This window comes from Photinus pyralis, unplaced genomic scaffold (genome assembly GCF_008802855.1).
Source record: "Photinus pyralis isolate 1611_PpyrPB1 unplaced genomic scaffold, Ppyr1.3 Ppyr1.4_LG8, whole genome shotgun sequence".
Classification (NCBI taxonomy): domain Eukaryota; kingdom Metazoa; phylum Arthropoda; class Insecta; order Coleoptera; family Lampyridae; genus Photinus; species Photinus pyralis.
In genome coordinates, this window is record NW_022170819.1 from 26,333,460 (window position 1) to 26,357,085 (window position 23,626).

General features: G+C 37.3%; 1 protein-coding gene across 3 annotated transcripts in view; it reads right to left on the bottom strand.

Annotated features, from left to right (window-relative positions):
• The window catches only part of LOC116177837 (anaphase-promoting complex subunit 1), a 28,474-nt gene extending 5,330 nt beyond the window's left edge, over nucleotides 1-23,144 (bottom strand). Inside the window, exons 1-15 of one of the 3 annotated variants that reach the window (XM_031496968.1) lie at nucleotides 22,938-23,144; nucleotides 22,116-22,884; nucleotides 21,784-22,070; nucleotides 21,606-21,736; nucleotides 14,037-14,240; nucleotides 13,640-13,990; nucleotides 13,448-13,584; nucleotides 13,122-13,394; nucleotides 4,951-5,555; nucleotides 3,627-3,968; nucleotides 3,265-3,578; nucleotides 1,669-2,048; nucleotides 1,237-1,620; nucleotides 964-1,182; nucleotides 297-912 (exon numbers count right to left, since the gene is read on the bottom strand). In XM_031496968.1, the coding sequence (XP_031352828.1) occupies nucleotides 899-912; nucleotides 964-1,182; nucleotides 1,237-1,620; nucleotides 1,669-2,048; nucleotides 3,265-3,578; nucleotides 3,627-3,968; nucleotides 4,951-5,555; nucleotides 13,122-13,394; nucleotides 13,448-13,584; nucleotides 13,640-13,990; nucleotides 14,037-14,240; nucleotides 21,606-21,736; nucleotides 21,784-22,070; nucleotides 22,116-22,884; nucleotides 22,938-22,961 (4,434 nt within the window). In that variant the 5' untranslated portion in view covers nucleotides 22,962-23,144 and the 3' untranslated portion in view covers nucleotides 297-898. Of the gene's footprint in view, nucleotides 1-296; nucleotides 913-963; nucleotides 1,183-1,236; nucleotides 1,621-1,668; nucleotides 2,049-3,264; nucleotides 3,579-3,626; nucleotides 3,969-4,950; nucleotides 5,556-13,121; nucleotides 13,395-13,447; nucleotides 13,585-13,639; nucleotides 13,991-14,036; nucleotides 14,241-21,605; nucleotides 21,737-21,783; nucleotides 22,071-22,115; nucleotides 22,885-22,937 lie in introns of those variants that run through there. The other 2 variants (XM_031496967.1, XM_031496966.1) reach the window with 2 other exon arrangements.
• Nucleotides 23,145-23,626: the final 482 nt, after the last annotated feature.

The following is a 23,626-nucleotide window of genomic DNA, read 5'->3' on the forward strand; positions in this document are numbered from 1 at the left end:
TGTATTGATGTACGTGACAACATGCCTTTATGCCATTACAGACGACTAATTTTGCTATAAAGTTCAATATTAATTTGTTGGCTGGGTTTTTTCTTGGCCAGTTCTTTTTTCCCCAGCCTATTTTTATATTTGTACTCGGTGAACTACCATTTTCTAAATTTAATTTTGCAATGCAAATTATTTGAATTAAATCTCCGTTTTTAAAGCATGTACTTGTTTTATTTGTATTCCTTACTTGATCCTCACTCCGACAGGCAACACATATCTTGTAGCGACTCTTAGAAACACAACGTAGTAAGTGGTCCTATTATTTTGTCATTCAGGTTAGGTAGCTTTGTCTAGACGATCACGTGCCATGGGGTTCAGTTAGTTTTGGAGGGAAAGTTTTGAATTTTAAATCTTGAGTTGCGCAGTCTCTCGGGGCTGGCCTGGGTACATCACAAATGGATAAAACCTTAGGTTCTGAGTAGTGTCTCATGTACTTAGAACGCTTGTGTACTTTATACAGTTGGGTCTGTGATCAACACCAAAGCTCAATTCACTGTCTATCCTTTGGTAGATTTCTGTGCAATACTATCGTTGAGTAGTGACAGAGAAAAGCTGCGTTTCTTTACTAAAAATCTGTAAGCAATGGTAAACTTTAAATTTGGATGACATTTGAAATGTAATTGACACCACACTTGAGGTCATTGACCTTACATGCCCTTAAAAATGTAATTTGAGGCATTGCCCTTTGAGCTCGACCACCGCCCACGTGGCACTCGATTTTCACTTTGACCTAATTTCCAAGGCCATCGCCACGTGACAGTCCATCTTGACCTAATGTTCAAGGTCACCACCAGGTGGCGAGCGACCTTGAACTAAGCCAGGTTCGACCTCATATGAATACAATAGTATACTATTTTCTAAAAGCTAGTGGAGGTTGTCTCACTATTCTATTCTTTACTCTGTCAAATGACTTACTCCTTGACAAAATCCTGAGCATCAAGAAATCAGGACGAACAAAATCTAGTAAGTACTGAGTGGTAGGTGGCGCCATCCAATCGGCTAAAATTTTATTATCGCTCCTTAAATACATTAATCCCAAGGCCAGCGTAGCTCCGGGCGCAGTTACATCTAAATTCACGTTGGAACCTTCACGAATTTGGAAGGACGGTACTCTATACCTATCTCTTTGACTACCTAATCATCGGATTAAATAATTACCACTTATACAAATTAGTTCTCAATGATTACCTTCTAAAACTCTTCTGTTCCCGCCCACCATATAATAATGCAAAGTATCGGGAACGTTCAAATCAGACAGACCCGATGGTCTGCCGCCCTGCTGCAAAGTGACAAGACCTAAAGCTAATCCGGCAGCAAGCGAATACGATTCTCGATCAGTGCTATTTTCCATTTCCGGACCAGGTGGACGTCCAATTTCGGAGATTAAAACCTCAGTAATGTGCCGATGGGCAGTTCCTTGGTAAGCAAGACCGACACCTAGTAAGGCGGCTACTTGCAAATTTTGGGGAATATCAAGCTCCATCGATGTGGGTGGTAGCAGTGCTTCCAAATGCACACTTAACATTTTTGTTATTACGGTATTGGCAGTACCACGCATGGCGGAAGCTAATCCTACAATAACAAATTGAAGAATGTTGGTACACCTGAATTGAAAATTACCTAGTAGTATACCAATGCTAGTCATTTCGTTCGCTTTTATTAGATAGTTGTAGGTGTTCACTATGGTTAAATTAGTTAAATGACCGTTCAGTCCTAGAGCCATTAGAAACCCGGCATGCTCATAATTGGTTTCGGTCGTGTTTTTGGGTTTATTGAATATAATCCATGTCGAGTCTATATTGTGGGCGTCAGGTGGTATTCGTAGTCCATTAGCGACACCATTGTGGAATAAGGGCCAATGTTGCATATTTTGTGGGTAGTCAATGTGGGCGAGTTCCACAGTGACGCCATGCGGAGGAGCTTTGCCCAATAGGCATAATTTAGGGAGCGGCAATGGTTCCGTCACAACAGGTGTCGCTGTTCGTAATGTGAACATACCTCTAAAAAAATAAAATTTTACAATGACACCAAAAAAAAGTATGACCCCGAATTAATACACAACTAATAGCAATGAAAATTATGTTAACATGTGACTGGGATCTCTCCAATGGAAAATAATAACCAATTGAAAACAGGAGGTTCCTAAATATGATTGTCATATGAAAGGGGCTAATATTTTGGTTTATTTTAAAAGTTCATATAAACTGCAAACGCTTCGTTACCGATCTACAGGGTGTTATAATTTCACGATTTTTAAAATTTTTTCTGTACATCTGCTCCAGTCTTTAAAATATTTCGCTCAAATTTGAAATATAAGTTACGCAGAGGGGCTTACAGCATTGTTCATGGCACACAGCCAACGAATAAGAACAATTTTATTCTTTTGTTGCTCTACAAAGGTAAGCACACCAAACCATCACTTCAATGAGGGAAAAAGAAAAAACTTACGAAAGTAAACGAAAATGAGAAAAGAAAAACAAGTATAAATTGTAGCCCATTTTTTTAAACAGAAATAGCTTTTGTTTTGACATCACCAATGGATATATTTCTTGCAGATGGCTCAATCGCCCTTTGTGAGTACTCTCTTCCGACAATCTGTTGTTGAGGTATAAGGGAATATACCCGACCACGATAAGAGGTCGAGGAGGAGGGCTATGATTGGTAGAAATTAATTTCTTTCGTTGAGACCTTTCATTAGAGTACCATGAAGGATAAAACTAGTTCCAATCCCCCCCTCCCCTCCCCCTACTGATCTCGAAAGACCTTTCATTAGAATACCATGAAGGGTAGAACATGTGCCCCCCCCCCCAATTTTGTAAAGTTTAACTTAGCACCACTAAAGGCATGCGTATGCAAATTTTGAGACCAATTGGTTGTCGTATGTAAAAGTTATGCAAGTTTTACTTTCAAAAACAGCATCTCAGGAAATAATTCGTGGGGGGGGGGGGCCTTTTAGACAGCGAAATTAGATGGCCGTCTGGCACACCTTCAAGGAATAAGCTACCTACTGCAAAAAATTCCAGGACTCTAGGACCATTCCCCTAGAAGTAGTTCAAAACGGTAGAAGTGGGTCCGGACGGACAGACGAACAAAATGCAAACAATAGCACATTTTTTTAATTCTTAAAAGATGTGTGAGGCCTAGAGATTTAGATGTAGAAAATGAACCAGCTCACCTTTGATTGGTCCCTTTATGAACAATTTTATTTACACTTACCTGCCAATTGGTAAAGACATTGTCCGAGCACAAATTGCGTACAAGTGCTTTTCTTGCTCTTCAATAAAATCATGGTCAGAAACATCTGGTCGCTGCACTAAAGCAATTGACACAGGTTTGGAGCTCTGTAGGAGCCTCCGCGTTTCAGCTACCCGATGATCTTCCGGAAAACGTAATTTTAAAAGTGCGCTATCAATATCCTCCATTCCGTCTTCCATGTCAGCTTCATCGGCTTGTTTTATAGCAGGTATCACCTCGGGTAACGAATTGGTATTGGTCATAATATGTTTCTTAACATTCGCTTGCAACTTGCTCTAAAATTCGACCCTCAACACTTACAGGTTAAGCTGGAAAAATATTACCTTCTTTATCAACTCCGCTTGCGCTGCCAAGTCTGTTCTCTGTAATAAATTGTAAGCCTCCGGACTCCAATTGACAGGAGGACTTTCACGACATTTCCACAACGCTCCGTAGAAAAGCAATTTAATGCCAATCGGATAAGTGTCTAAGTCTCTGTTAGTTACACCCATTTCGGTCATTAATAAAACAAGTTTTTCGAAGATGTTTTCATGGGAATGAATTATTTTAGATTTAGGGGTGGAGCATGAATCGACACGCGATTTAAAGGAAATGTGATTAATGAAGCTGTCTATACATATGTCCGATCCAGGTCTACTAGTACCTTTGATATAGACGCCACATAACTAAAATTTAAGAGTCAGTACACACTGTAGCAAATTATACTTTTCTTCTTGCATTATAATAATGAAATTCATATAAGAGCGAACTACGAAATACAGGTAGGTAGCCCAGAACAATGTGTAATTCATCTGAAGGTCTGCTACTCTGCCTCTGCCTGTGCAAATGCAAAGTTAAAATTAGAAAAAACAGTAAAGCAGCAAGGAATGGCAGGATTGGATTGTAAATAAAAAACAATGTTCTGAATTTTCTGATTTGCAAAAGGTATTCTTTAAAAATTATATTCTGAAGATGAAGCACTTAGTTTTCATACCGGAATCTATGAACAAACTGTACATAGATGACCACTACCAGCTTTATTGGACCCGGTATCTAGGAGACAAATGAAATAACTGTAATTAACCGTACCTAGCTAATTAAATGAGTTGCAGTCAATCACATCCGAATCAGTCGTGAGTGGTTTTATTAGCAGTGGGCGTAATTGATCTAAAATTTAAAACCAATTACAGATTTTATATTTATCGCAAGCCGCACAATTAAATAAAGAAGTTTGAATTTTTGGATTATAAACAATCGAATATGCTTTGTTGCTTGCATTTCCGTTAGAGAAATCGCTACCGTGTCCGTGTGACGTAATTCTGTTTTAATTGCTTCCCTGGACGTAACCGCCCGAGGAATTCTAAACCGTTTCTTAAACTGACTACCTGTGGCTACCGATTGTGACAAACCTCCGAGACCGCCGACCGTAGCCAGAAGGAACGTTTTCTTCTGGTGGCGCTCGAGTTTGTCCGTTTCGCCGACATCACATCCCGTTGCCGCCGATTGCCGCTACGTTCGTCCGCTGGTGTGATTTAATTACAATCATTTGTAATTTATTTAATTTTAAAATTTAAATTAATCTAGGCGACCTTAAAATAATTTAGAATCTGACCTACCTACCTACAGCTGAGAAGAAAAGTAATGTAGGAAAGCCACTCAAATACTTACCTCTACAACAGTTTTGGTCCGCTCGTTAACATTAGGTATATAAGGAAACGGAGATGTCTCCGCCCCCTTCAACAAACTGTAAACATACTCCATAACACTATCAGGATTCTCACGCATACTTGGCCACACAATCACGTTCCTTAAATAGTTCTCCTTAATTGTACTTCTCTTGGGATTGTAAGGAGAGCAATGGTTTGGGAAATCTTTCCAATAATGTATGACATAGAGTTTTAGTGATAAATCGGTGGACAGTTTACTTAACAATTGCGCCAGATGAGGTAACTCTTGAGTGCGAGTTATGTTAAGCTTGAAATCTTCGTAAAGCAAGTGTAAGGTGTAGTGTATAATCCGTATACTGAGGAATAAAACGGAATTAATGTTCACCATTACCTCAGAAGCTGATGCAAATGTAGATTTGGATGGTATTTCATTGAGGTTTAATAAGTTGGATATTGCCTTGTAATTCGATTTGTGAAGTTTTGAGTCTAATAGGAAATTCCAATCTGTGTCGGAACCTACTGATGACTGCCGTTGACGTTTTGCAACGCTTAATGGAGAATCACATGGCATCTCATTACCATGTTCATTATCATATCCCAGTAATTCTAAAAAAAAATTATGTTCAACATTCGCAAATTAAAAATAGCCTATAGAATACTAATTCAGATTTTGCCCACTGTCATGTTAGGCTAAGTCGTCACTTGCATCCAAGGTAATTAAGTGGCAGAGTAAAGCATTTCAAAGTTTTTCATAATGATGATGCAAGCATTTTAAAATGAAAATTCTTCGATTACCAAGTAGTTTTGAAAAGTAAGTCCAAGACTTAAGCCCTAGTTTTAATAGTAGTTCAAAAGTAATTGAGGTAAGTAATTCAAAAGCACTTTAACTGCTCAGCTCTGACACAAACCGAAAATTTTAGGTTTTTTTGGTCTTGTCTTGAAACCCAAACATACCTACTGGCCGTCGTACTTTAGGACAGTGTTGCGCGTCACGCTTTCTCTTTTTTGAGGCCCTTTGCCGAGGACGTAAGTCCTACGCAGCACTTGGCCCTTCCACACAAGGAGGAAGGTTAACGGCGGGAATCACGGGGACAGAGCTGTTCGAAACTATGACTCGTGCCAACCTTAACGTATGCACCATTACGATAGGAGGACTTTCAGGTTAGTTATCTGGTTCAATTAAGAGAGTCATAGTTACTCTTATAATGGTCATGGTTACTGAAGAAAATGGTTTGTAAAAAAAATTGTCTGTTGTCACATTAGGGTTGGTTCAAGATAAGGGCAAGTAGAGACCGGTATAAGAGGAATGTTACTAGTGTAGCGTCTTTTAAACCCCTAAAATATGGGGGAGTTTAGATTTCACTTCAACCCAAGGCCAAGGTGATTGTCAGCTAAAATTAACTTCTGCAGAATATTTTTGGGACCAGTAAGACACAAATGTTGATACCATGTTAATTAGACTATAACCATTGTTTAAATACTTTATAGTTGAACAGATCCAATGTAAAAATACTTGCCGTTATATTTCTTTTGATACAGCTGTACCTTCCGCATTTTGCATCCGGCAAGTGGTGTACCTACTCTATTAATAACAAACAAAAGTACGTTAAAAAAGTTGAGGATCACAACTTGACTACGCATTCCTTTATAAACAAGGATAAATTATAAAAACATTAGAGGAATGTCGGTGTTGATAAGCAGATATATAAGGTGTCATTGTTTAGAATGATGGTATATCAAGTTACAGCTATCTTACATTATATGCCACGAGACGATTATCCCTTTAATAAAAGACTGCATACGTTGCCGTTTCAGTAATAAAGTTCCATTTTGCCAAGTTTACTTAGCTAATTCTTTTTTTTTCAAAATATCTTTGAATTTAAACCATCATCATTTTGGTAGAAATTTTAGTGATTATGTACCTACTTGCATTCTTTTGTATTAGTTGCCGTTGCATGCAAAAATGAAATTACAGTTACTTACTTATTAACCATGCATGATGAGAGCATAACTATTTGTTTGTATGCAAGTTACAAAAAAGATTATCACTTAAGAAAAACAGCCCTCGCCATTTTCCTACAGCTACTGCAAAGTGTTGCCAGGTGCGACGGGATTCATGATTCATTGGTGCCGAAGCTATTTTACGCGGACAAAGTGCGGACTGCAGTGACGATGGACATTGGAAATGTCTCTAAATTACTATTTGTACAGAAGAAGGAACCTATGTGCAATTTTTTTGTATAAATGCAACAAATTTGTAAGACAAAACAAGCATTGTTTCTTTGATAATCTCGTATTCACAGAAAAACGATGCAATTTTTTTCATTTCTGATAAATGATTTCACTACCAGTAAATTGATTTTTTTCACTACTAGCGTCTGATGACATGATTGTGAACCTTTTTTCCACTTGTAAAGTAGGCTTTCTCGGCAGTTGTTCAAAGTGGTTAATAATGTGGACATTATTACCTAACTAGTAGTCAATAATGAGAACTGTCACTTTTAGAAAACACAACCCGAAATTTCGCTCAGTAAACGTTTAGACAAGTTCTCTAAAATGAATAATTGCCACCATCAGCCATTTCCAGAGAAATTACATATCTAAAATTATCACATTTTGAAAAAATTCGAACGAAATTACTCTTTGAAAATATCTCAATGAAAAAAAATAGGGCCTGGTTGACCTCTACTTCCACGTACTTGATGGTTTTTGCATGTTGTTTACTCTAATAGCCATGTCACAACTGTTTTTCTAACCACTGGTAGGTAATTATATTCCAGAAAATGATGGCAAAACGTACAAGTGGACCTAACGCATATATACGCGCGGTTTCCTTTTAAAGGAATTTTTCAAAAGAAATTGCTGTGATTGTGTGATGAAATGTGATGGTTTTGTCCGCCCGTCTGTTCGTTCGTATATCCATCTGTTCCTCGTCTAAACTTGAAAACGAAAAGAAACAGCGACGTTAATCCTTCACCAATCGATTTCAAGGATTAGTGCTAAATATTGAAGGATCCTTAACTCGGTCCACCACGTTTTTAACGTCCATTTATTTCAACCTTGCAAAATACTAATAAATAAATTCGAATCTAGGGCATCATAATAATGCTCTTGGTCTATTTCCCAACGATCTTGGTGCATGATAACGATTTTGACATGATTTGATCAGAATACATATGGTCAATAAAAATACATCAAATTCATGTTTCCGGCATTGAAAGCTTTTACAACTCTAAATTCATGTGTCAAGACTAATTTTGGGTACATTTTGCTCTAAAACTTTTGACCTAGACCACAGAGAAGAATATTGAATTGTTACACATCTAAGTGTCAGGGAATAATCTAGCGACAGTCCGAACTCGATACATGACCTAGGCAATGAAAATATGTTGATTTCTATTATACTGAGCCCACAGTGTTTCCTGTTCCCGTTTTACTCGAAGTCCTATAACTTTTGTTCCTGTTGAGCCAGCTTCCTGAAAATCAATAGCGTCCGACCCTCGATACGACCTTAATGTCCAATAAGTATCTACTCGTACGCCATTTCAACATGATCGGTCACTTTTAAAAAGAGTTATAGTGCACACGGACGAACGGACAATACAAAACTATAAAGGCTCTGAAGATCCTTAATAAATTAGTGTAATTTAGAGTTTTGAACAAATAATAATAGGTATAAAGGTAACGAAATACATTTCAATTGAATTCAGCTTTTTTTCGACTTCTAATAATAGCATTGTTTAAAGACTTTATAATAAAATCCATACATTCTGGGTAAACTCCCATACAAATGAATACCGAACGATCTTCGAAATTGTTTTTGGCTCGATAGTCTGTCTACCTCTACGTAGCTGAAAAACAATAACGACCTTTCTGATTTGTGTTAAAATTCAAAGGGATATGGGACGTTTTTAAACAAAGTTATCGTGCACACTGAACTGACAGACAGACAGACAGCAATACAAAATTATAAACGATCTCGAGGATCGTTAAATGTGAATAATCCACATTACGTCAAAAAAATTGGGCAAATGTTACGATTTACCTTTTACAGGGATGGTATTGTAGGGACTTGAAATCAGAGTGTATTTACTGCACCGTCGCATGCTTTTTAGCGCATTTTTGCAAAAATTTTTTTTTGTAAAAAGTAGCTTTTAATGTCACTTTGGCTGGCTGGCTGGCTGGCAGTAAATGCGCGCCCGTAGAAAAACGCTTGTAAAAAGACAAGGAGTGTACATGTAACTATCGGGGCCGTGTAATTAAGAACGTTAGGGATGGGGCTACAAGATCTGGAGTCGACGACATCTGGACGCCATCCCCGAGCGTATTATACTAACCTGGAGATTTTTCAGTTTTTATCTATCTTCTTCTACAGTTTTTCTCCGATTGTTTTCAAATTGGTGTCGTCGGGAAGATCTTGTCAACGCGCACAACTCCTGCGTGGCGGAATTTTGTTTTTTTTCCTAGGGGCGAAATAAACCACCTTTTGCGCGGCGCGCTTCGCGGGGTAGTCGACTTTGGGCGCCCAAAAGTTTATTACAGCGCGAATCGCGGTCTCTCTTTCTCGTGTCACTAATAGAAGGTCGAGCTATGTGAAGTACCCAAAAGTTGAATACGATTTTATGCCGGGATTTTAGCGAAATCTACCAAAATGTGAATTACGAATGAACGGGACGTCGGAACTGTGTATCGACAAAGGGAATGTGGTAACCCCCGACGAGATCTTACTGATGGTGGAGTCGAAACTTCAAATCCGAATTGTTGCGGGTGATCAGAAGTGGGTGTCGACAAAGGGAATATGGTAACCCCCAAAGGATTTTACTGATGGTGGAGTCAAAACTTCAAACGCGAATTGCAAGTGCACGGTAAGTGAGAAAATGGTACCGACAAAGTGAACGTGGTAGCTTTCGGCAAGATCTTATTGATGGTGGAGTCAATATTGGCTAATAAAACACTGATCTGCCACACAAAAATGCGCTGAAGTCCCTTCGATCTCACACGAGGACTTTGATCATTTTTTTAATACAAACTTAAAGCAAAATTTACTACCAGATTTTAATTATCGTAATTTATCTTGTTTGAACGCAACCAACTCACCCCGGAACAAAAATTATTATAAATGCGAATTCGCTTAAACACACAATAGGTAAAAACAAGTAATACGCATAGGTACCTACGTAATTTAATTATTATAAGCGCAGTGAAAAAAAACGGTCTTTACTTTAGAGCTTCAAATAAAGATTAAATAAAATATGTGACTCTTTCTCTTAACAGTAAAGTAAAAGGAATTTGCTGTCGAACTAAACATCAGCGTTTTGTTTATATAGTATAATCGTAGCCGTATAGAGTTACAACTTGCATTCTTACTCAAGGTCGCCTCAGTTACGCTGTGCAGCCGATCGGGTTACATTGAAGGAGAGCCATCTGTTGACGATTTTTGCAGGCCTTACTAAAAAGTCTGTAATGATAAAGCGCAACCTTTCGTCGTAAACTGTCACTACTTATTTAGACCACGATAGTAGCGCCAACTGGATTTTCTAGACCAGAACTACTTATTTCGTTCAAGTAATATTTCCATATGGTTGTTTAACTATAAAGTATTTAAACAATGCTATAACTTATTACCTATTTGGAATATACACTGTGTCCAACATAAGGATGTCTATTTATCATGGGGATCTCGGAAACCATAGAAGATACGAACATTGTTAAATTAGGGAAAAGCTGAGCAATTAAACAGTTATTATCATGCTTTTTTTTCATATAGTCTGTAAAAAAATTACTCACTGTATTCAGTAGCATTTTTTATTACGAATACAGCGACATATAGCGCACACAAAAAAACAAAAGTTGGAAACTGTTGGTTTCAACAGAATGGGAATGCGAGAATACCTATCAGGAAATTTGTCAGATTGAGGTATTCTGGCCCGATTAGGGCATTGTGTGTGGGTGCACCATCCTGTTGAAACCAACAGTTTCCAACTTTTGTTTTTTTTGTGTATAACGTACATCGTTGCATTCGTAATAAAAAAAATGCTACTTCATACAATATGTACCTACCTACTTGTTTAACATTGAAAAATCTCTCAACAGTGTCATAAGTGGCAATGCGATAGTGTTTTTAGTTTTTTTGTATCTCTTCAAATAACATTAGAAAAATCTCCAGGGTGTTCCATTTAAAAATGTGGTTAAGTCCATGACTTTTTTACCTGACCCCGTGTACTTATTCTGAAAATGGCAGATTATTCAACAGTCATTCTAAAGAAATTGACAATTTTTCGATTTTCCCCATACCTTTTGGGCAAGCGAAATTTTTCAAATGTTGAGTTGACCATATTACTTTTTTCAAAGCACTAAGAATTACGGGGATACCCTATAGGGTGTCCTATAAGTGTCGGAAATGGACCACCCTGTTAAAGATAGCTATAGGAACATGTAATATCAAAATATTGCCAATTTCGATTCTCTATCTCATGCAATATTAAGAACATAGTATTCATTCTCTATGCACTGATAAAAATAGGTTGCCATGACTACAACCGTTTTCAAGTAATCAATTATCAAGGTACCATCTGCATCCGCCATTTTTTTTTCTTAAAGTCAAAATAACTTAAAAACCATAAATGGTAGATATCGACATATGGGTATCAAAAGAAGTGAAATTTCACGTAGAATCCAAAAAAGCAATAAAAAATAGGGGTTGCCATTTAAAATAACGAAGTTACTATCTACTTCCGGTGTTTCCGGAAGTGCGGCCATTTTGAAAATATTTTACATCGATTCGGCCTTCAGAGTAACTCCTAAGTACAAATTTTCAAAAACCTACCTATTTTACTTTCCCAGAAACTTTTAACTAAAGCTCCCAAAAAAACACCCTGTATAATATAATTATACACATGGCGTGCGTTTTTTAGTTTTGCCCATAGGAATTTACACGTGAATTTGGGGGCTCCATGTTATAGAAATGCTAGCTAACTGAAACTGCGCACACAGATACATATGATAATAAACTACAATCCATAACAAATTTCAAATAGAAACTAGAAAAATTATGTGGAATCCTAAACTGCATAACTGGAAATTATTTTTCGCTATACAGGGCGTTCCGATTTCCTGTAATTTGGAAAAATGTATTTCTTTAAAATTAAATGCTGCTTTTTGTAGTACTTGAAAAAATGAAAAAAAAGTTTTGAGAAAAGATTGGGCTACTAGTTCAAAAGTTACAGCGCTTTGAATTTTCTTTCGAAATTGGTTTCTAGTCTATAACTTTTGATTGAGAAGTCTGATCGAAAAAGTACGAATTGTTTTGGATTCTACGCACCAAAATTATTAAGAAAAAGTGTTTTCCCGAGAAATTTTGGTGTAGTCGATTTTTGGTAAAAAAGGAAGGTTATACACTGCCTTTTTTTGAGCCCCGAAAAATAAATTGTCTAAGATCGACCTGGAAAAAAAATTTTCTTATAGAATGTGGCCTGTAGAATCCATAATTTCAAACAGTTCCAAGATTGGGCTACTAGTTCAAAAGTTACAGCCCTTTGAATTTTCTTTCGAAATTGGTTTCTAGTTCATAACTTTTGATTGAGAAGTCTAATCGAAAAAGTACGAATTGTTTAAGGCGAGTAACTTTTAGCGCATTTTCTATGAATTGATCAGTACTTCCCGAAAGGTCATATAACGGACGCAAAGGAAAATAAGTTATGGCATAACTTGTAAATAAGAAACTTAGCGTTGCCTTTACTATAAGAATCTGTGGTTAACATTTCAAAAAATATCCCGATAAATAAGAAAGTTGACATTTCGCAGTGCGGTCGTCCGATTTTTACAGCATGCGATATGCTTGTCTTTACTAGAATCATGTGTGGTTAAAATTTCAAAAAAATATGTATAAATAAAAAAGTCGACTGCGCATGTGCCTTAATGGGCAAGATTTTTCTTGGTTAAGGTGCCAAAATTATTAGCTATCGAATGCAAAAAGAACGAACTAAATACCTTGAAAACTGTGGGAGTAATTAAGACCTCGGACGGACGGAGAAAATAGCCATAATAGCGCCTTCCAACATTAGTTGGAAAATGCGCTAAAAAGGAGATAATATGAAGAATGTATACATAACAAGTTCAACTACGAATTTCAAAGGTATATAGGACTACCTCCAAACAAACAAATGAAATTACCATAGATTAAAGATGTGAACATCTCCCATTCCTGCACCAAGTTGAAATCGTCTGGTCCTGGAGCATTTCGCACGGCGTACCATCGCGATAGCAGCGTAATTGAACAATCTTTCGATAGCACTTGACGCAGGGCGTTTAGACAGTTCTCAACAAGCGTGAAGGCGGCCATCGACGGTAAAGTAATTCGGTAGTATGTTCCGTCAGTATATTGGAGTGTTATGCGGTCGGCTACTGGATCGCGCAAACCATTTAGTTGAATTTTTTCGGAGTCTGCTGGAAATGAGCACCAAATTTAAGTAACACACTCTCACTATTACTGCACTAACCGTTTTTATACGGATCTAAAATTAACGCCAAATCTGATTGCGTCGGTGTACTGGTAGGTAGCACGGGGGATATGAGATGTTCGTCAAAATGAGGGTCGGGTTTCGGTGTACCATACTGAGGTAATAAAGTACTGCGCCTATAAATCGATCATCGTTAGTGACAATTATGGGTATAATACAATGCACATTTACTTTGGAAATGGAGAATTAAATTGGGAGAATGTTCTAAGCGCACGCGGAGAGGGAATATGCTGAGCTAAAACGCCACCTACATGTAACTTCCCAACCATAGTCAGCCCTGAATATAAAACAATGCTGCCGGTGTGTTCCAAAATTGCCATCATATGAAGATGAGGTATTGGCACGGCGTCCTTGGCACTTACGCTCGTTAAAATACCAAATACAATTGATTTCGTATTAGTCGTTTCCATACGAACCATCGACAATTGAGAACGCAATGGTATTAGATAACATAGATACGAACGACCCACTAGATCGTCACTTAAAAATACTTTAGAGGCAGGACCTATGTTTAAACAATCTCTGAAACATACCTATTAGTGTCAAAAAGTAAACCAAGTACACATACGATGCGATTAAATTATCACTCCAGATGTGTTCGAAACAAAGTAAGGGATTGACATGGTAGTAATCTTCTTTTGCGTCTAGGTGGGAAGTGGAGGACATCATGCTAATATTGCTGCTGCCGAAGCGATGAGAGGTGTTGTACCGTGACTTTGGGAACCACGGATTACTTCCAAGTAATGGTGATACTGTTGGAGATTGACATCGACTGGAAAAATAGATTTTACACTTTAGTTAATATGACAGATTTAAAGTTGTTGACAGTACATACAAAGTCCTCAAAAAGCTCAACTCCAAAATTAAACAAAAATTCGTACGAGAGTACCTATACATCCATGACTGTATCCACTAATCCAATATTTATTGTTCTGTAATACAGCACTCAGTTTTCATACTAGAATGTATGAACACACTGTATCGCTACCACCTTTATTGAACACCGGGTATCTAGAGGCGCTTCGTTAAGCTCAATTTACATTATACTTTTTTCGTCTAGAAACTTTGACTAGAACTTGTACTAGATGAACTTGTTAAAATTTTGACAATGTAAATAAGAAAATTCCGTCCAAGTTTCTAATCTAGAAACTAGATCTGAAACTAGGTCCAGACCCATTTTCCATCCAACTTTCATACTTGTGACTTGTGACTTGCGCACTAGCACCAAATTAGAACAAATTCCGTGCTACCAACAACTTTATTTTTATACTCTTGAACATAACCTCAAATATAAGTCTCTTGAATTAGGTACATGTACATAGCAAAAATGCAAGGATACTATATAATATAATCCTTGGCAAAAATGAGTTTCTTTTGCTTGTTATTCATGTTTGTTTCCCAAGGATACTATATAATATAAGGATTGCTCGATCCCTATACTTGTAATGTTGCCCAAGTTTAAGTCATATGTGACGTCACCAACGGACCTGGCTGTCAGAATTGACAGTTATAATTTGCTAAGTTGTGAACGTATTTGCATGGACGCCAAGACGCCGATGTGCAATATTAGACTGTAACAACAGCCGTGTTTGCACAAAAATCACTAACCCGGAAGTCATTTACCATAACTTCCCTAAAACCGATGGATTAATACGCAAGGAATGGATATGGTGCTGCAAGCGAGATTAATGGACAAGTGTTTCTAATTTAAATGCCTGCCTACAACACCCATTTGAACGTATTTTATGGTAATCCTAAAGGTCGATTCTCATTAGAGCAGCACCGAGCGGCGCGGCGCAGAACAGCGCGGCGCGTCGCTAGCAGCAAATTGTAAAGGGGTATTCCCACTTAAGCACCATTTGGAACCGTGACGAAGCAGCGTTTCTGTTCAGTTTAAGGGAGAATGTATTCTTACACGCTCGAAGAAGAGCCATTATCGTCATCATCACCAGATGATTTCACAATATTTATAGCGGCACTATGCCATGTACACGACGAAAAAAGAAGAAAAAGAAAGCGGACGAGTACAATTAATTTTTCTATTCTTTGTCCGTCCATAGCGAATCCACTAACACACGCAAGCTCAACACAGAAGACAAATGAATGCTTTTCACAAGCCGCAGAACCACGCTGATCTGCTTCGCTCCTCGATTCCCACTTGTCCGTCTACACGCAGAGCGGCGCGTTTCAAAGCAGCGCCGCGTATTCCAATGCTTCCCGACGCGTTTAAAATTTGCTGCGCTGCACCGCGCCGCTCTGCTCTGCACCGCTCTGCCTAGGTGAAAACGGATCTACTTATTTACATGTGAACAATTGAGAGCAGCTTTTCACCGCGCCGCGCTGCTCGATGCTGCTATAATGGGAATCGGCCTTAATCAAAGCATGCGCTGGTACTGGGTCCGCGAGTGACATCACTACACGCGGCGAAAAAATTCAGTGATCGAGCAATCCTTATATTATATAGTATCCTTGTTTGTTTCCTAGCAATTTAATTTAACCTCAAAATGTACAATATTGAGATTTGTTTTCCGAAATTGGCAGCACTGCCATTGAAACACAAAAAGTCAATGCATCAAAAAGCGGTAAATTTAAATTTCTAGTATAGTGTCGAATGTAGCACAAGTTCTAGTCAGTTTCTAGACGAAAAAAGTATAATGTAAATTGAGCTTTATGGAAGATGGAACTATTTAGTTCTTTTAGGAGTTGGAGACAGGAGTTAGAAGTATCTGCTTTAATTTCTAAAGCAGTTGCCATGTTTAAACACTACTCACTTGTAAAATTGACAGCTGACCTGTGGAGTTGAGCTTAGCTTAAGTGTAGCTTAAAATCCATAGTAACGATTATTGAAACACTGGTTGCCATGGTTGAGTGGTTTCATTAGAAGCACGCTTAATTCAGTTAAATTTTAAAACCAATTACAGCTTGTTATATTTATTGCAGACCGCCGAGCTTTAAAGTACGCTGCTTAATTTTTCGCAGCTAATTTTGTTGATTCCATTACCATGGTTACAACCTACATCAGCCTTGAGAAACATATTTCCCTCATGGTAAAATATTAATATAAGACGAATTCAGATAATATAAACTTCAGTGTTAGAGATAATTCAGTATTTTATTATTAAAGGAATCGGCCTATTAAAACCTCGCTCCCTTCGATCGTTCGGATTTAAAATGGGCATCGTCCTTTAAACTATCTATAAAACACCTATAGCACGTTCGCACCTCCAGATGCAGTATGGGATCTTAAGGACTAATTGCCTCTCTTACTAGTTTGCGTCATCCTTGTTTCTAACCGCACTGATTATGTCAACATGACATAGGATTAAATTGAAGTATTAAAACAAAACATAATCTCCTTGTGCTGTCATTGTCACGTTTGGCAAGGATCTACTGTATGTTCATAAGCACCATACCGCATCTGGAGGTGCGAACGCGCTATAGTTACCTTATTAAGCCCGTTTGTAACGATCCCTTATTTAGTCAATTTTTAAATAATTTTTTTAGGAACAAAAAAATTGTAAATTTCATACATCAACTGTGATCAATTTTTTGGTAGTTATTTTAGGAACTGAAAGTTGTCCTATTTTTGTAATGTTTAGAACCTGTCCTATTTTCCCTCAATTTTTTAGTAACTTTTGACAGATTATAGGGAATTTGTAAAATTAAAATAAAATTTATATTCATTTTTAAAGCTCAATATAATACGTTGACAGTAGATAGAGACCTTAGTTTACAGAAGATAAATATTTAGTCTCCAGATTTAATATAACATAGGTTATGTACAAATGGTTACATTTTACTGGTACTAAAAAATTGACAATATTATGAAATGTTACATACAGTTTCATCATTTATGACATTTTTAGGATAGCATTATCTTTATTGAAGTAAAAAAAGGACTAAGAATTTGACTAAATAAGTGATCGTTACAAACGGGCTTTAGCGATTATAATGTCTGGTATGGAAACAAATGATTGCCGGTCAGACTTATAATACATATGTTTTAAAGTCACTATACTCAGTCTATTCATTTTAAGAAGGTAGCGATAAAAAGCATAGGGATAGTTTGACCTTCACTGTGATTGGTGAAAACACCAGTCAATATTACCCTGAAAAATAAAACGAGTGACGAATTCTGTCTGTTAGAAGTTTCAGTTACGAACTAAACTGTCGAACTGTCATTAGCTGTCAATTTCAAAGATCCAAGCGTGATATCGTTTGATTTATATTTATATTTTGCAAATTTTGTGCAGCTTTATTTTTCCTGTGTTTGTCTATCTTCAAACACAGCGCCATCTACTACCTTCTTATAATGAATGCAGTATAGAAATAGAAAGTACCGCAATCATCCGCCATTTTTGGGCAAATTTGCTGCCAACTTAAAAAAATTGACAAATAAAATCTGAATAGCTGTAATTTTTTATAACCTAACTTCATAGTACTGTCATGTTTTATAAAAATATATACAGATATCGCCAAACAGGTGGAACAATCCCTAACATTAAAGTTACTAAAATCTGGTAACTTCCGCCATTTTTGGGCAAAAATCATGCGTTCTCTCTCTAACACACGAGCCCAATGGATTGCGGTACTTTCTATATTTAGTGACTTTAATAGGTTTCTCTCTCGCGCGCTACTTAACATTGCGACAATCATACTGTTCCGTGGGAAAGAGAAGGACGCAGTGTAGACAGCTGCTCGTTATGTACGCACCGATGTAAGAGAGTGCGCATGCGCTCTCTCCATGTGATAGTAGCAGACAGAAATATTAATTACATTAATTTTAATTAGGGGAAGTCTTGACTTAATTTTTTTAGGTAACCATTTGCAAAGTGTTTGTTTACATATCAAGATTGCTAAAAAATGTAGGTATTTCACTCGATAAACAAATGGGCGGAGGGAATGGTGTACCATTTCCCAAAATTTCATCGCAATTGGATGACCGATTTAGGAAGGCATAAGAGATACAGGCATATAAACATTCACTTTTATTTATACTGTATGAGTCTCTAACTTAATTCAGTAAATCAAAGAAAGTGTTTTTTCAGAAATATGCTCGGACAGGTCGATTAGTATTTTAAACTGCGCTGTTTTTGGTGTAATAATATTTTATACAGGGTGTCCCAAATTTGAAATATGACGACCCCGACTATTTTTTTAAATGGCAACCCTAATTCTTTATGACAATTCTTTAAGAGTATATCAAGTTACACATCTATGTCAACTTTCAAATTTTTATTTCTCGTCATTTAGCAAAGTTTTTAATACCAAACTGGGAGATATTGAGCAGGTGAAAGGACGAGTCACACAGTGTGGGTGAATTCTCCCGGAGGACTTAGAAATGTTTAAAACGAGCTTCAGTTCCATTTAGGGTATTATTAGTTAGAAAATGGACAACATTTGGTTCTTATGGAAAGACGATTCTAAAAATGATATATTTTTAGAAATAATACTGCTGTGACCTTAAATGTTTGGGCACATATAAAATAAATGCAATGTCCCACGTTGGGCGCCATCTGTGTCCTACTCTCGCGCATGCATAGAGCAGCCTATTTGATATGTTTTGAATTTATATTGATGATCAGTTTCCCAATGAGTGACAGTGACAGAAATCTCCCTTGCATTATCTCTCTTGGCGCGCTACGTTTCTATGGTAGAGACCGCCAGTGCGCGTTCCAGTTTAATTATAGTTCAGTGGTCCTTCCTTTGAACAAAATATCGATGAATTGATATTAACTTCAATGCTTCGATGTCTATAACATTATATGTGCTTAAAAGTACCCACACATCAGTTATAATTTTTAGTTATGACACAACCCGTTTATTTTTTCTGCTATCACTATTAAAAATACACTTTCCTTATGGTTCTAACGATAAATCGTGCCCCAAACATTTTCCGGAAAATACGTCCGCCAGAAAGCAGTCTCGAGGTAAATTCTTGACAAAATTGCGCCCGAAAAAAAAAAAGCTCACCTCAAGGTAAATTCTCCCTTGGAAGATATTCGTTTCGGAAAACTTCCGCCGCGGCGAAATTAACCTACGAAATATTCGCACACAAGAAGTTTCCCAGAGGTACATTCGTCTCAGGATGGTTCGCAACCAGAATATTCCTGGTATTATTATTATTACTACCTTGGGGAGAGTTTTCTCGGGGGCGAATTTTTCGAGCGAATGTTTCCGGGGCGAGGTTTCTCCCGGAGGCGACTTTTTCCATAGAGATTTACTCTATGCTTTTTCGGAGCGAATATTTCTGGGGCGAATTTACCTCTGGGCGGATTTTCTTGTGGGCTTTCTTTCGGGAGTGATTTCGGAGAAAATTTGATGGTGAATTTTCCAAAGGCGGACCTTTCGGGGGGCGAATTTTTCGTGACGAATATTTCGAGGACAAATCTTCCGGGAGCAAAATTTTTCAGGGGCAAATCTTTCTGAAGTCTCCTTTTTTTAATTGGATTTTTCTTAGATCTCTACAAATTCCACTAAACATTTTGACTGAGTTTGGTAATAAAATTCCAATCAGCTTCTCGGTGTTGCAATTTCCATGTGACCTCCAATTATAAGAAATTTTGGCTACTTTAATTTTAAGTCATATAGGATTTCGCCGATGCCAGATCTCCGATTGGCTCTTATACGGGAAAGATAAGCATACTGTGATTTTTGCTTGTGGTGACCTACACTCGTATTATTTTATTTTTGGTTAGTGTGCATTCAACGTATATGATCATAACAACAACTTTGGACGAGAAAAATGCAACGACAAGTTTTAGAACAAATTTTCAATCATTCCAACCAAGATACCAACCGTGTCAGCAAAAGACGCCTACCCTTTACTATTTACAATTGAAATCCTCGATCAGAGTCTGGCATATCGAGGCCTACGATACTTACAGCCCGGAGCGCTCGAATAGTCACGTGACCTTAGGAGTCAGTTCAGGACACATTGGCTTATGGAAAATCCGTGCGCGGCGCCACTATTTATTTTTTTACTCCGAATCCGTTTAACATAGAGCCACGAAATTTCAATGAGAGCTGGTCAATGGTACAGACAATTAAATTATGGTGTGTAACACTGGAAATAGTTAATTTTAAGGTTAAAATTCTTTGAAGATAGTAAATCCGTGTTTTTCCATATTTCCACCATTATATTTCTGTTTCTAGGAATGATATCATTGTAATTCTTTCGGTAAACACGAATTTTCCAGAAGCGATAATGTAAAACTAATATTAACGAAGATATAAGATATATTCCATAGTCTTGACTAACCCTGTATATTAATATTTTGTGGAGTTTAATGGTTCTCCAAATATTACAAACATTATTTGAAAGCCGATTAGTAATAATTATTTCCTTTGCGCCTTCGCGTGTTCCAGAAGTAACCAAAACTGCTGAAAAAAGGAAACAAAAGACTATTTCTTAAAAATTCCTTCTGAAAAACATTTATGTGTCCTTTGGCCACAATTCATTCGATATATGTGATACAATGAAACAAAAAAGTTTTTCGCATGGTGAATTTTGCTCTGTGCGGATAATTAATGCGCGATTTTGTAGGGCCTGTTAAATTTACACTAATACCAGATAAGGCATTATATTGGCATAATTGGAGGCGCATATCATTCTAGTTTAAGACACCGAAAGAATTATCCATTGCAACATTTCATACATATATAGTCACTACATATTTTTGCATTTTTATTGCTGTATCGTTATTGCTAACTTCAGACGGATCACTAGATTCAGATTCAGCGCATTTTGTATTTCATATTCTCAAGATTGTGAATATCCTGAGATATGGAAATTATCAAAAGTTTGACCCAGTCATAAAAGCGGGGATAAAAATAACATAATAATATGGTCTAACAATTTCCAAAATATATGAAAAAATTCTGTACGGAAAAATATCTCCCTACATTGAGGTATTACTGTACCAACTTAACCACTTTTACTTAAGACGTGACGAAGCATTGGACAAAAATAAGCAAATTTACGTAATACTGATTTTACCAAAGCATTCGATAGAGTCCATCACCAAATTTCCCTGGTTTCACTCTTTCTGCTGAACCTTGCATTATGCTTGAAAGATTATACTTAATTTACAGTGAATGTGTAGTGAGAATAAATGTTTCGACTAAATTTACTAACCTAATGGCTGCCATAGGGCTGTGAGATCTTGACTGATGACTACTATGAAAATGAAAAGTACTTGCTGGACGGCTAGAAAAAGGAGACGAAGTGTCTCCTCTGGTCTCCCATGCAGCCGCATGGCTTTTTTGCTAAAGCAAACAAGGTTAGATCCAAGTTTTCTCTAATAAACACTCACTCTGTTTGAGAGATTATGCATTGATGACATCTGGCTACCCATTTTTGTAGATATCTCGGTCCATTCGTCATTATGAAGTTTCCTGATGACGTAAATGCTGTGCTGCATTGTATGCGAATCAAACATCATGCATATGCTTGGTTTTTCGCAGGTAAATAAAATGGTTAAAGAATGATCTTCGATTAGACGAATGGTACCATGCAAAATGGCCACAGGTGAGACCTCGTCCAGAGGATGTGTCATTGAAAAGACAGTAGGGCCAGCCTCATCTTCGCATTTCCTAGTTTCTGTAAAACAAGCTTAAAAAAAGGCAAACAAAACTGAATGAATACTTTTCTTGCGCTCCAAAATTATACCAAAGGCAGTATTCCAAAAGTTGCCCACCGTAAAAGGGAGAGTGGTAACGAAATCTTCACTATCAATCGAAAATACTCTTAAATTTTGTTTATCTACAATGCACACACAAGGCATTGGTGTACCTATTGTCTCCGAAGTTGGCACCGTTATGTTTTTAGAATTAAAAGTGGGCAGCTCACAATAAAATGTACACCAATGTGCGTGTGTAATTGGATATTGGCTTGAGTAGGAACAAACCGTAATTCGAGAGCTATCAAACTTTCCACAATTCCCGGTGGATGCAATTCCCTTACTCCAAATTGCCACATTATCCTTAATATACAACTCTTCTTCCATTACGCCCAAACTCTGACACTGTAGGTGCGACAACTTTACAAACTCGTTGATATCGTTATCCAAGGTCCGTCTCTTCGAACCTTGAACATCGGACAGTCTCTTATTAATTATTTGCGGATCTGCACTTTTCCAAGTCCACGAGCTATCCGCCCCCTCATTAGTGCACGGATCGCACAAAATGCTTTTATTATTACCGCATGCGTTCGACTTTTTCGACTCCTCATATTTTTGATTGGGCGATTTTCTAATTGTCCACCACTCATTTTGCTCGTTTTCGGCGATAGACACCTTTTCGAATTCGCTCCGAAGTATCTCGGGCGATAAAGCAGCATTGCTCTCTTCGCCACCGCACAGTTGCACTGTTCCGGGATGCCAAGACAGTTGCTGCCTTCCACTTGGAACAAACTCCTACAAAAAATGTGTCAAATGACGGCATATGAAACTAACTTAACACTATCTACCTGTGGATCTTTGGCAGCAATCATAATTTCTGTGTTCTCATCCAGATTTGCTAATTATAATTTTGATAGTCCCTCATAAACCCCTGAAAAGGTGTACGGACAGCTTGACTTGAATGTAATTTAAGGGAAGACGTCACTTTTAATTCACTTATAAAACCAACCGGCACGTTAACTGTAGAAATCAGATTAGAAATTTTAAGGTTAGATTTTAAAATTCCAAATAAACATCTGATTAGTAAATTTGAATATAGGGAATTTTTATGTTTGAATGTTGGTGGTAACAGAGCGCTAAGCAGTCTAGTTTAAATTTTAAAAATGCAGGCCAGTCAAATATAAAATAGAACATAAAAACAGAAAATGAGTACATTAAAGAAAATTTCGAATGCAAATAGAAGGCTGAAAGAATCCGAGCAATTTGAACAAGTGTAAAGATCTGCCTTTTCTTCAAACTAATTAAACTTTAATAATATGCAAAATTGTAGATTTCGTTTTTCTGAAAATTTTGGTTTATATATTGCGCATAAATTTGCAACCGAAAAGTGTGTTTGTTAGCAGAGTCCACCCCCGGGACAGGTGACTTGTCCCTCGTTCAGGAAATGCTAGTGTAAAGATGAGCTTCGAAATCAACCATAGCTCGATACAAAGATAATACTTCTTGCTCGATGTCGTAACAGTTTTTTGTTAAAGTA